The sequence below is a fragment of the Pelmatolapia mariae genome, linkage group LG5 (assembly GCF_036321145.2).
Source record: "Pelmatolapia mariae isolate MD_Pm_ZW linkage group LG5, Pm_UMD_F_2, whole genome shotgun sequence".
NCBI classification, from domain to species: Eukaryota; Metazoa; Chordata; class Actinopteri; order Cichliformes; family Cichlidae; genus Pelmatolapia; species Pelmatolapia mariae.
Window position 1 is genome coordinate 11,433,582 of NC_086231.1, and position 12,821 is coordinate 11,446,402.

The 12,821-nt window shown below is 36.5% G+C and overlaps 2 protein-coding genes across 3 annotated transcripts in view; one reads left to right on the forward strand and one right to left on the reverse strand.

The window, feature by feature from the left end:
• Nucleotides 1-12,821, forward strand: part of cenpp (centromere protein P) — a 98,440-nt gene that overhangs the window by 54,020 nt on the left and 31,599 nt on the right. The window lies entirely within an intron of this gene.
• aspn (asporin (LRR class 1)) lies at nt 991-12,416 on the reverse strand. The gene is made up of 8 exons (XM_063473663.1): nt 12,152-12,416; nt 9,617-9,899; nt 8,266-8,378; nt 6,055-6,268; nt 4,683-4,793; nt 4,323-4,416; nt 3,747-3,885; nt 991-2,331 (listed from the first exon to the last, which is right to left on the reverse strand). Exons 2-8 carry the CDS (start codon nt 9,855-9,857, stop codon nt 2,134-2,136), a joined length of 1,110 nt encoding a protein of 369 aa, XP_063329733.1. The 5' UTR covers nt 9,858-9,899; nt 12,152-12,416; the 3' UTR covers nt 991-2,133.

The window sequence follows — 12,821 nt, forward strand, 5'->3', positions numbered from 1 at the left end:
GTGCAATTATTCGAGCATTTATTGTGAAGCATTATCTAAAAAAAAAAAAAGGTTTACCCCAAAGTAAATCTTTGAAAAGTTTTCCCTTGGAAGTGGGTAGTTACTTCTACCACACTTGCTGTTGTGGAATTCTCTGATACATTTCAGGGATTTCGGAATTTTTTGAGTGCCATGTCTCAAGTGTACAGAGACTCAAAATTTGGCAATTTGCTAAAATTTTAAGGATTTTTTTTTCTTTTCCGTCTTAAAAATTTTAACTGAATAGTTTTATAAAGCTTGGGCGAAAATCCCTGTAAATGTGCAATATTTGCTATTTTCTGATATTTTGTAGACTAAATGACATTCATAATGATTAGTGGGGCGGTCGTGGCTCAAGAGTTGGCAGTTCGTCTTGTAACCGGAAGGTTGCAGGTTCGAGCCCCGGCTCGGACAGTCTTGGTCGTTGTGTCCTTGGGCAAGACACTTCACCTACCGCCTACTGGTGTTGGCCAGAGGGGCCGATGGCGCGATATGGCAGCCTCGCTTCTGTCAGTCTGCCCCAGGGCAGCTGTGGCTACAACTGTAGCTTGCCTCCACCACTGTGTGAATGTGAGAGTGAATGAATAGTGGAATTGTAAAGCACTTTGGGTGCCTTGTAAAGCGCTTTGGGTGCCTTGAAAAGCGCTATATAAATCCAATCCATTATTAGTCAAAAATGTCTGTTGAAGGCTGCAGTTCACACATAATTTTCTTGATGTTATAAATAAAATTGTATGTATTTTATATTATGCAAATATAACCAAACTATTATTCTTTTTTATTTAAGTTTTATAAAAAATAGACTTTAACTTTCCTTGGTTTCCTTAGTTTCATTTTTGAATATGTGTATACAGCTTATTTTCATTTGAAAATGAATTAATAAAATTCTAAGATTCCCAAATAGAAATGATAAATTCACCTATTTTGTTTTTTAAAATAAAAAGTCAAGACTTACATGTGGAGATGTTCCAGTTTTATTTAGCGACATCCTCAATAAATATAGCACCATTTCAGATCAGAGACCATTGGAAGAAACAGGAACATGGTTGACCATGAGATGTTCTCAGATATCCAGATTAGGAATCCTCCTATCTTATTATTTTAAAATTAACTGTAGTTCACATGGATGCTATAGTTCTCTTAAACAGGGGTAAATTTATACATTAGTTACAGGTAATCAGTATATCCCCAGTCCTGCAGAGGACGTATTTGCATCAAGACCAATGTATAATCCAGTCTGACATTAGGCTGTCAGCTTCTAAATAAAAACATAACTAACATGCATTGAGATAATGTAAAATATCCACAGACATGGGGCTTCAAAGTGACACTTCATCACTGTGTGCAAAGTGCACTTCATAATGCCAACACCACTGACCGTACAGACTTCTGCTGGAAGAAAAAGATATTTCAGTATAGGTGTAGCTGTTCAGCTCCTGTTAGTGGCCTCTAGTGACTCTTCTACGATAATTACAACATCTAATTTGAAAAAAAAAAGGCTTCATAATACAAATAAAGTTTTTGTAAGTATTACAAAGACTTAAACACTTTTCTACTCTACATCTCATTAAACAATGCTTACGGTTTTAAAACTAGAAAGAAAATAATAAGAAAAAAAAAGAATCTCCTTTCTTTAAACAATACATGTACAGGATGTAATACCACTCATATCATTGGGTAATTTTGCTCAAAAAGTGACCAGAGGGAGGCGCTTTATTCCTAAGAAAGAATAAAAGTTATAAGGCAAAAGCTAAACATCCTATCATGCACCTTACAAAGGTGAGCAGGGCTCTTGTTTTGTTTAAGATTTGATTGTAATGCTGTTCGTTCTGTGACATCCTTCTATTTCATGATGTTTGTAGCTGCTAAAAACATTTCCTAGTGTTATAGCTTATGATATCATTTTCATCTTCATCAGGGTGTAAATGGTACTTGCATTCCCCGTGTGCTACAGGTTCAAATATACATCTTTCTAGTTTGTTTGTTTTTTGAACAGTTAACCCTTTAATAGGACAGTTTAATCTGTTTTTAGCCTATTAGAATTATTTCCAGCTATGTCCTTATTTTATCAAGAGGCATTTCTTCTTCATTTATGAGCTATCATTTCCTTCCACGCTACTTTCTGAAGTTTCCGAGCTGAACACCCCTCCGTCCGGTCACACAGCGAAAGGTTGCCGGCTGTATGGCCCAGTATTTAACAGGGTTGGCAAAGAGACTGATGCCAGTGTACAGGTTCTTCTTGCTGTCGTCCCTGATGGGACAGAAGTCGTTGATTCCCACACTGCTGATTTTGTTGCCATGGAGGAAAATTACCTGAACAGATGGACAGGATTTTGTGTTAGTTATTCTTCTGCTTTTTTTTTACAGCAAACTACGCATGATTAAAAGTTATGCGTTATTACTGCTTTATTGCTACACTGGAACCTCATAAACACAACCCAGTAGGAGGAATGGTCTGTTAGGCATTACTTAATGACTCCAAGTTGCTAAGTTAAAGGAGTCTTGTCTTGCTTGGAAGGCTGAAATATATTCCAGCAAACATATTTTTCCTTTTTTATTTCCATTGTGACTGAGTCATTCTACAAGAACCATATCATGACTGTGAGACTTTTTTTTAACTTCTGCTCAAGCTACTCTTATATTGGAGTAGTGGTGGAAGCTCTCATGTTTGTTCCACTTACACATTAGCAGCTCTGAGTATGTAAGTGGAAAAAAGTTACACCAGGATTATACTCGCTTGTGGACATGCACACAGACAGCTGCGACACCACAGATGTGTAGTTTTTTTGCCAAACTTTTGGAGTACAAAACCTTTGGAGTATACCATGAGAACACATCCAGAGTACATGTCAAATGCCAAAGTACTTCAACAAACAAGTCTCACAAATCAGCAGACATCTTAAAACTCCTCTAGGCACTAATTTGGGCAATTATTTTAGAGGATTATATACATTGCACCTTTAAGTTTAAGTAAGGAATTATTTTGTCATCATCAGAAAAGGGTTTTGAAAAAGTGCATTCCACCTGCAAGTTTTTTTTTCTTGTAGTGCAGTGACCCTCAAGTTCACTCATATGAAATAATGAAAATGCTCAGATTAGAGGAGAACCTGCATACTCAGGGACCTATAAAATATAGTCTGCTCTCACATCCACATGCAAGAATAGGCTCGCGTAAAAATGACACTGAAGGGAATAATGCCAAACAGGCCTAGACATCAGTCAGCAAATCTTTGGCAACCACAGAGTATGAGGAAGAAATGATTTTTAAAAAACAGTTGGAAAGTGGTTGCTGGGTCTCATTAGGTTGCTTTGCTTTGGTTGCTGAAGATTTTCCTGTTCACCCATAGTTTGCATGGAAGACCCCGACCTGTTTGGACACTCACCAGTTACTCACTGAATAGTATTGCAATAGTTGAAAACCGAATGGAGGTTTCTGGTACAAGTTAAGCTACTTTCAAGGTGCATGGAGAATAGCAAGGGACTTTTTCACCAATTTCACCTACAGCCAGCTAGCAACCTCTAACAACTGCTCACTGATCGGTTGTTGCCAGGGGGTCAACAATGAGTCTCTAGGCCTTTGTCAATTTGGTCTAAAACATCTGTAGTTATAGTAAAAGGAAGATCACCCACAAATAAAGTTTGCACAGATATGACTTACAGAGGTTTGAGTTGTGCTGCTAATTTTATTTTACCAAAGTAGCAGCTTTGTGACAGTGTCCATATCTCACCTGTAGGTAGCGCAGGGAACTAAGGCCAGGCGGGACCTTTCTCATACGGTTGTTGTCCAGGTAGATCTCACGGATTTTCGGGGTGTTGGCAAGGCTGCCATTTTCTACATACTTGATCTGGTTAAAAGCTAGTCCTAGCCTGTAAAATTAACAAGTTATTAAAATATAGAAGCTTAAAAATTTTTAACATCTTGCATAATTGTTTAATATCGGTCTGTCGTTCTTAACTTATGGTGCCCTGGAGGTGCAAGATTGCAGGTGGGAACTAAAATCAGTCTTTAGGAAATCATTAGTATCATGCTGTGGAGTGAAAACACTATAAATTGTGACAGTGTTTTTTTTTTTTCCTTTTAATTCTGGGGTCAGTTTTATTTCTGAATGTTTGAGTAATGTTTTAATAAGTCTCAGTTTGATTCAAAATGAAAACAGTCACCAGTGTTTACAAATTAGTTATTCCTGCTGATTGAAAAGTTAAGTTAATCTAACCAAAAGCATGAAGGAGAAATCTGCGTTAGTGAAGGATGTCTTTGAAAAAAAAAAAAACAGCTTTTAGGTTAAAGGATTGGTGGTTTTCACCTCTGCAAGTTTTTATATCTGATGAAGTCTTCTATTTCCACCTTAGAGATCTTGTTGTAGTCCAGACTCAGTTCTGTAATGGAGGATGGGAAATCTGGAAGACACAACATACACTGATTATAAGCAGTTTAAGTAGCACATTAAGATGCTTTATTTCTTATGATCTTTTGTAATGATTTGACAAAAAACTTATCAAATTACAACATCATATTAATTGAAGTTAGTGGTTTTACGGCTAAGTTTACTGTGTAGCTAGGTCCCAGTGTGTAAAACTGTCAGTGTATGAGGAGAAAGAAAAGCGTAAAAGCTTTTAAACTGAATTGTTTAAAACAGTAAAACATAAGATGAGTGATATCCTACCTTTTGGTATGGAAGTTAGTTTGGCTTCCGCTATACCGATATACAGAGTCGACAGGCCATTAAAAGCTCCTATCTCAATTCCACTGTTGGCCAGAGGGTTGGCCCCCAGCTCTATTTGAGTAAGCACAAAACATCTGGTTTTATTATTAATGATTCATTATTTCAATAGAGAACCTGCATCAAGTGAAGTACAACAGATCTATTGTAATGACATTCTCATCTGTTGCTCTTGGAGATCTGTACAGCTTTGTTTACATTCTCTATAAATATAATTAATCAATAAGCCTGGGCAGCTTGCAAAGTCTTGACAATAGTCTTCTAAATGATCTATTGATAACAAAATCTTGGCTTGGTCCACATAAGGTCTTGAAGTGATTGTGTTACTGATCGTATCATTCTGTCACTGCTGTAATGGCACAACTCTTTGTCCAAATGAACTGTTATGTCTGTTTTCCACTGGTCTTTTGAAGGTGATTTATTGGGTTTTTATTGTTTTCTGTCTTACAATACACACTGTTATGATGATGGGTGCTCCTATTAAACATGGTCAAAGTTTCAAATAATGAGGTCATGTGCATGTATAAGTATTCTTGTGAGCCAAAAGCTCAAGCCTAAAGTTCCACCATATCTATGTGCACATATTCACATTAAATTAGACTTAGCATGGTCAGTAGAACACTTGCAGATATGATATGATAAGATATGAGAAGATAAAATTTATCATACAAACACTAACAGTTATATAGTGATTAAACCACTAATACTTTGACCATTAAGAGGTTGTTTGTTTAATCATGAGGGGAACCTTTGAGGTACTCTAAGTAAAGAGTTTTTAGTTGCCTAAATTCAATTGCATGTTAACCTGTACAATGTTTTGGACTAACACAACTGACCAAGTGACCTTGGCCTAGAGCCACTATGATTTCCTTTAGCCATCTAGTCCTTAGATTGATTGATATAGAGACTATTGATATAGAGTTTGGATGCAGTTGTTGCATTAACTATTAGTTTATCAATCCGTAACGACAGAGGTGGCAGATGATAAAATACTATATTAGTATGAGTAGGCAGTAGAAGTTGAAGGCAGTTGAAAGGCAGTAGCAACCAGCTTGTTTTATTATGTTGGATTAAGAGCTTTTTGGACCTTTGTGTAAGTCTGTAATTACTATTCATGCCAGATCTAGGTTATAGCCATTCCTTCATTCTGTTCGATTATCTTTCACTGTTAAAGTAATGTTATTACCTCCTGATGATTCCTCTTTTGACTGAATAAATAAATCTTCAGACCTTTCCTTAACGAAGAACCATTCACCACTGCCTTTAGAGAACAGCTATAGTTAACCAGATAGAAGAACCTAAAAGTGGGTCTTACCCAACACATGAAGTTTCCTCAAGCCCTTAAATGCATCCTTCTGAATTCTGTCGATCTGGTTTTCATGAAAGCGGAGTTCAATGACATTGGGAGGCAAATTTGCAGGGATCTCAATCAGCAGGTTGTAGGACAGATACAGCAGTCTGAGATTGTCCATGTTTTTGAAGGCCTTTGGATGAATCCTAGAGATCTTGTTGTTGATCAGAAACAGGCCCTGTTTTAGGGAAAAGGGGAATTTTAGTAGAGCTTTATAGAATTAAATTCAGTTTTGCTTCATTTCCTGCACAAAGTTAAAGAGTGGAAAGTTTGAAACGGCAAAGAATGAACTTTTCTGGCCAACATTAAACCTGTGCTCGGTAAAAGGTTTTCAACAAAGAACAACATATGCTTATGATTGAAAACATTTATGTTTTGCTCAAGTTATGTTGTGCTTTTTTTGTAGTGTACAACAATAGTGAGACTTGAATCGTAATGAAGATTTTATTACATTTTGAATCAATGAGCAGACTATGAAGTAAACAACATTCAGCACTATCAAGATGCTGGTCAGTTGCACTATTCAAGCACTGTGACTAACCACAATAATAGCATGAAGTTCTGGTTTTGTTCAGTGTATTAGGCCTTGATGTGTTTTATTCTCAGCTGAGAAAACATTGTCTACAGATCAAAGATAAAGCTTCTCCTCAGCAGAGTTTTATAAAAAGTAGCTCTTTTTTTCCTTGAAGGCTGCTCTTGGACTGATATCAGTGCATTGTTTCTCCCTATCTCATAGCTGTAACAGTTACAAGACAGCATGGTCAGTCACTGATATCCTGGAGCTGAATGTGATTCATTTTAAATATCAGAACCAGGTCTGTTCTTGTTGCCTTAGTACTAATTTGTGCTGTTTTTTGTCTTTGATGTGTCTCAGTTTAAAGCTCTAGGGAGAACAAAAAATGTGGCCAGTTTTATTTCAAAAGACCTCATCAGCTGGACATTATATTATGTTTATAACAACAGTCAACTTTTCCCATATTGACCCATGAGTATTGTAGGGTTTAAACTGCAAATTACACATAATTTATTTATTAGCAGAAATATTTACATTTATGGTTTGTGGTTCTAATTGTTTTATTTAATGTGCCATTAGGTCTGAATTTATGTAGTGTTAAGTGTACCATTAACAATTAATGGTTACCAGATTTTGTACCATACTGACTTAAGTGACTTTGATGTTTCATTTTGGCCTCTTAGGGCTGCACAATTAATCCAGTTTTAGTTTCAGGTACAATTTTGGCTCCAAGCAAATATGAAAACAAGCTGATAAGATCAAACCATTATTATGCTGCATCCTTTCTTGAAATTATGCTTCACTTTTGTGTTTAATTATGAACCCAGTGCAACATTTCCTTTAAAATGCTGCATTTTCACCCCTTCTGACTTCCTGCCGAGCTGCGATGCATTTAGCTCAGGCATGATGGATCTCTTTGTGGTAATTTGTGATTTCATTATAGACAAAACTATCCATGATCATTACTTTTGGCATAATCAGAAGTCATACACGTTTTTGGCATTGTATTAAGTGTAAGAAACTATGCAGTCCTGCCCTCGCTTTGAGCTATTGCGGCTTGGATTTTTCCTAATTCATGGAAACTTTTAAACAAGAGGGTTTACTGGGGGAATAACTTTAAATGTAAATGCTAAGACAACATACCATCAAACCTAATAATATACCTATGAGCTTCACCTAACTTTGTATTCTTGGGTTATTGTACAATAGGACATTTGCAAATAAACAAAGGCCTCAGTCACAGAGGTCAGTTTAGAGTTCTACTCTGCCCAGCTTAGAGCAGAAGAGCTGTGCTGATGTGTGGATACAGTATGTTTGAGTCAGCTCTTTTAATCTTTAGTAGAAAGATTGGCATGTCCAGTTATCCAGCATTATTTTTAATGATGTAATGCATTCCCATCCATGTGCAGTATATGAGCATTGCTAAAACTTGCATTCTTTTGTAGTACTTCTACATAACATATGGAGGATGCATAATGTGACTGGAACTTATTTGCTTATGTAGTTTGGTTTTCTAAGGTGGACTGATGCCATTCACTTACTACATTTGCTTGTAACTAACTTGCCGGCATGCTTCTTCATATATTAGATGTTAACAGTAAGTAGTTCTGATGTTCAGTGCACCATGCGCAGGGTAAACTAGTTCTTAAAGGATGTCTTACATAAAGCTTGTTGAGGCCTTTAAAGTCATCCTGCTGGATTTCAGTGATATCATTGTTTTGGAGATCAACCATCACTGTGTCTTCTGGAATCTTATCAGGAACAGATATCAGACCTGTTAAGAAAAAACATAAATGCCTATTTAAAGGAAAGCGTTGGATCAAAAATGATGGAAATAATTGTTTGTTTGTTTTTTAACTGAGATATACATGTGAAAAAGAAATTGTTGTCTTTCTGATTATCCTAGGTCTCTGATAAAATATCAGTGGGTCATATGTCTGGGGTAATTATACCAAATATATATAGCATAGTATTTCAGAAAAAATCACAAGCTGCTGCTGCGTGTGCCAATAGTATATGAAAGTTTGGTTAAAAAAGTTATTGGAGTGATTGGCAGTGGACCCTTGGGTGTTTTCATAGCTTAATCCTAGTACCAAAGTATAAGAGAGCCCCACTTTACTGTAAGTTGGGCTTTTGGAGTTTAATGTACTTTAGTTCAAAGTTAATTTTAATAGAACTTTGACCACAAAACCAAATAGAAAATTTTAGTTTTTTGAAATGCTGGAATGAAGTCTTTCCTGTTCCATTGGTGAGTTGTGTATGAAAATTGTTTGGCTGCATTGCCCCTACATTTTAGAAAGTTCACATTAAATGTATATATGATGCCAAATTTCATCAGTGTCTTAACATTCATATTTTTGTTATATGACAACAGTTTAACAGTCAAATTGTTGTTAGTCCTGATCACTTTTTTAAATTCATATATTGTAATGCCTCCTGTAAACCCAAATCAGCAATGACTAAGTACTATCTCAGATATTCCTCTACAGTTTGTGGTCATGGTGATGTTAGTCATATATGCACCACCCAGCTGCTGTTAATCAGCAAGGTTTAGGCAAGCATGTCTTACAAGATGTCATTAAGATTTTTTTTAGCAATTATTGCTCAAGTGAATTTTGGATTTTGGAGACTGCTTTCAGTGGTAGATAAATCTTAAAACCTTGCAAGGCAGAGATTGCTGATCTCCTTTTATAAAACTGATATTAAAATAAATATTTATTTTAAAAAAACTTTTTCACATAGACAAATACAGCAACTACTACATGATTGCTGTTCTATTTTATGTATATGAGTGCCGGAAATAGAGAAGTAACTTAAGGCCAGACTAAACCATAGTCATTTTTTTGTCATTGAATTTAACTGGAATATACATAAGATTATCACTAACCTTACCTATCATCTTATATGGCAGACTTAACATAGATTTTTGAATAGAATGTGTTTTAGCACACTCCATGTTTACAGTAACATAATGTAACATAATGAGTTACTTCAGACTGAGTGTGTTCTAACCCTGGTCAGAGCACTGCACCACTCTGGGTGAGCAATGGCAATGAGCTGGACAGTCCTCATCATCGTAATCGTCGTCATCATCATCGTCCTCCTCGTCATCATCGTCATCATCATTTGAATCCGACATCATGATTTCATGGATTTTTGTGTCATAGTTTTTCAGGTAGTCCATAACATTGATTGGTTGGTAGGGTTTGGCATTGCCTAGCGCCAGCAGGCAAAGCAAGAGGAAGATCCTCATGGTTTTATTAGAGCTGTGGTTAAACAGCAGCCAAGGAGAACTCTAGGAAAGACAGGATAAATGGATGAAAAAATGAATACATTTACAATTACAGTTGCATCGTTGCATCCATGGTTGTTCCACTGGTGATTTTTTATTTTTTTTGTACCTGAACTTTTATTTCAGCTTGAACAAAACTGAAATTCACATACCAGTTATTTTTCTCAGCTCACTTTGTATTTCTAGTATAGTGTAATAACTGAGTAAAATGGCGCCTACTAAACTTGTTAACCCCTCTTACTAGTTTTCTTATCACCCTTGTTTAAAGTAACTCACAGTGCCACGTTTAAGTAGTCCCCAGTGTGGAGGTTGAACTTGATAGCGTCACAAGAAAAATTTATTAATTAATTACCAGAATAGAAAACAACAGAACAAAACAGTTCTGGCACAGTATAAAGCACACTTACAGGATATAGTATTTAGTTAGCTGAGAACTGTCTATTCCAACCTTTTTTTAATGTAGTGATCTATCAGTCTTTTCTTGACTACATTTTTACTTAAAAAAAAAAACTTCTGCAGCTAGTGCCACAGTTAGGAACCACTGTAATGTAAGATTGCTGATCATTCTGACTGTTGTGCTGCAGTTTTTCCTGGGTTGTGGTTTTTTTCCTAAAAACAATCCAGTCAGAGCTTTATAGGAACCACCATTCTAGATTGTTGGTGGTGTTGGAGCTATATAAAACTAGTACTAATTTCACCATAGACATGAGCAGTTTTTAGTGCATGAGTTAAATTTCATTTTTACAGCTTGATTTAAGAATATTACTAAAACAGTACATTTGAAAGTGCATGTGAACTTCCTGGAGAGATCAATTTTCATAAGTGCTACCCTTTTTTTCTACCAGTGTTTCCATGAAGCTCTCAAAACCTCCTCTGGAAAGGACTTCTTGCAGCCAACATAAATGTTTCTCCAGCTCTCACCTATTCACCATCTGTGGTCATTCACAACATGATTTATATATCCTCCTCGATTACATATTCACATAACCAGCAGAGAGAGGCTGACATTGTCTGGTTCCGTGCTTCTGCTAATCTTGATGGATTCTGAGCCGTGCAGCTGAACGTGCAGTCCACCCACAAATATGTGGTGGTGGTCGAGCATCCTGCTTTGACAGCAAATACTGCACAGCACCGACCCCCTTCCTCTGCCCCCAGTCTGTCTGTGTTCCACATGTGAACATTTAGCCAAAAAAAAAAAAAATACTATAAATACATCAAATGCTTCATGTATGCTTTCCAATTGTGCAGTAAGTTGGGAATAATTCTTCTTTGTTGTTGTTTTCTTTTCACTGAGTCAAAGAACCATTGAAACCTTAGAAGTTTCACTTAACTCCAATCTGACTGGCGCAGCAAATATTTACATCTAAAGAGGATTGCATTTCATAAGTATTCAAACCAGATGTCTTTCATTAGGACTCTCATAATCTTATTACCACTTACATTGAGTAATTATCTTTAATATCACTTGGTCTCAATTATTACATGTCTAGTCATGAAAAGGTCAGAAAATACTCGTCATTTTCCATTTCTAAACATCAGATGTCTTGTTCTCTTTGATCATCTGTCCTGAGTCTAAACATTCACTTTACAAACACCAAATCTAAAACTGAAGCTAAAACCAAAAGTCCTGGGCATGCTGATGATGATTTCAGAAATAATCAGTAAGAAATAGACACATTAACAGTCAACACTTAATTGATAATCTGATTTATGCCTGAACCTTTCCTTTTTAATTTAGGGATTTTTTTTAAATATTGATACCATTGTTAGAGCCATCTCCTATATATCTGGCATAGGAATTTTAATTAGAAACTATAAACTACCTTTTCCTTGCATTTATGCATTTATTATTGGTACCATGACCGTATTTTGTATTTTTTGTCAAATGAGCAAAGACCCCAAGCAATGCATAAATGTATTACTCTTCTCAGTATAAAACCTAAAATTAGACATGGTCTTTCAACATGAGACATTTAAACTTAACTTCACTGTAAAATGATCTAAGCATGATCTTATTGCATGCAAGTAAGTATTTATCAGTATCAGGATGCCCTGCCATAGCCATCAGCAGTTTAAATTAAAATTGGCAGATTAGAATTTGCAGCCTAGTAATTTGGCTCTGTCAGAACACCTCTAGTAACTTTAAAGGTAACAACAGAAGTCTTGCTAACTGACCACAGTACCATTAGCTTGCTGCATTAGAAATATGAATTGGTGTTTTTATAAATAATAAATAAATCCAGGGTGTGTCCTACCTCAGCTGTCAGGTGTGTTTATGTCCTGGTTTAAACCCCACACAGTGAGCAGAGCAGCAGCAGGGTCCAGCTGGAAGGCTGAGAGTTGGATCCTCAGTCAATACATTCCCAGTGAACGAAGAACAGCATCACCCTTCCTCTCCGGGAAAAAAAAAGGGGGAAAAAAAGTGGTCCCCTGAACACCCCCACCAACGGAAAATTTCCACTGGTAAGGGTGAGAGGTTCGGTTTTAGTAAAGAGCTCTTGATTCTCTGAGTGATCACACCATCTGTAGGCCTGTGGGACTAAGTTTGAAAAGGCATTGTTAAGAGTTTAGTCATGTGCTTTTCATCAGGAGCTTTGAAGTAATGCCAGAATAGTTAGATTTAGACTCCTGTATGCTCAAGTCTTTATATATAGAACATACTGGTAGGTCTGTCACCTCCCCTCCCTTCTCAGCCACATTAACTGTTTTACATCAGTGTGAATGGTTTCTTCTCTGAGGCCCGTTGGCACTGGGTTAATGAAGGATAGTACAACTGTACAGCTGCTGTAGCGGTTTCGTTTGTCTAATTGAAACAACAGGGTGGAGTTGAGCCTGCCCTCTCAGAGATTTTAGGGTGATGGTGAAGGACTGGCAGACAGTTCATTTAGATCAATATTACTGAAGACTAGCGATCAGAAAATTTGA

Excerpts from the sequence above, each read along its gene's own strand:
- aspn (XM_063473663.1), bottom strand. The coding sequence starts at position 9,857 with ATGAGGATCTTCCTCTTGCTTTGCCTGCTGGCGCTAGGCAATGCCAAA. Across the intron at positions 4,417-4,682 it reads ACTAACTTCCATACCAAAAG|ATTTCCCATCCTCCATTACA; the intron begins GTAGGATATCAC and ends TGTGTCTTCCAG. Across the intron at positions 3,886-4,322 it reads AGATATAAAAACTTGCAGAG|GCTAGGACTAGCTTTTAACC; the intron begins GTGAAAACCACC and ends TTAATTTTACAG.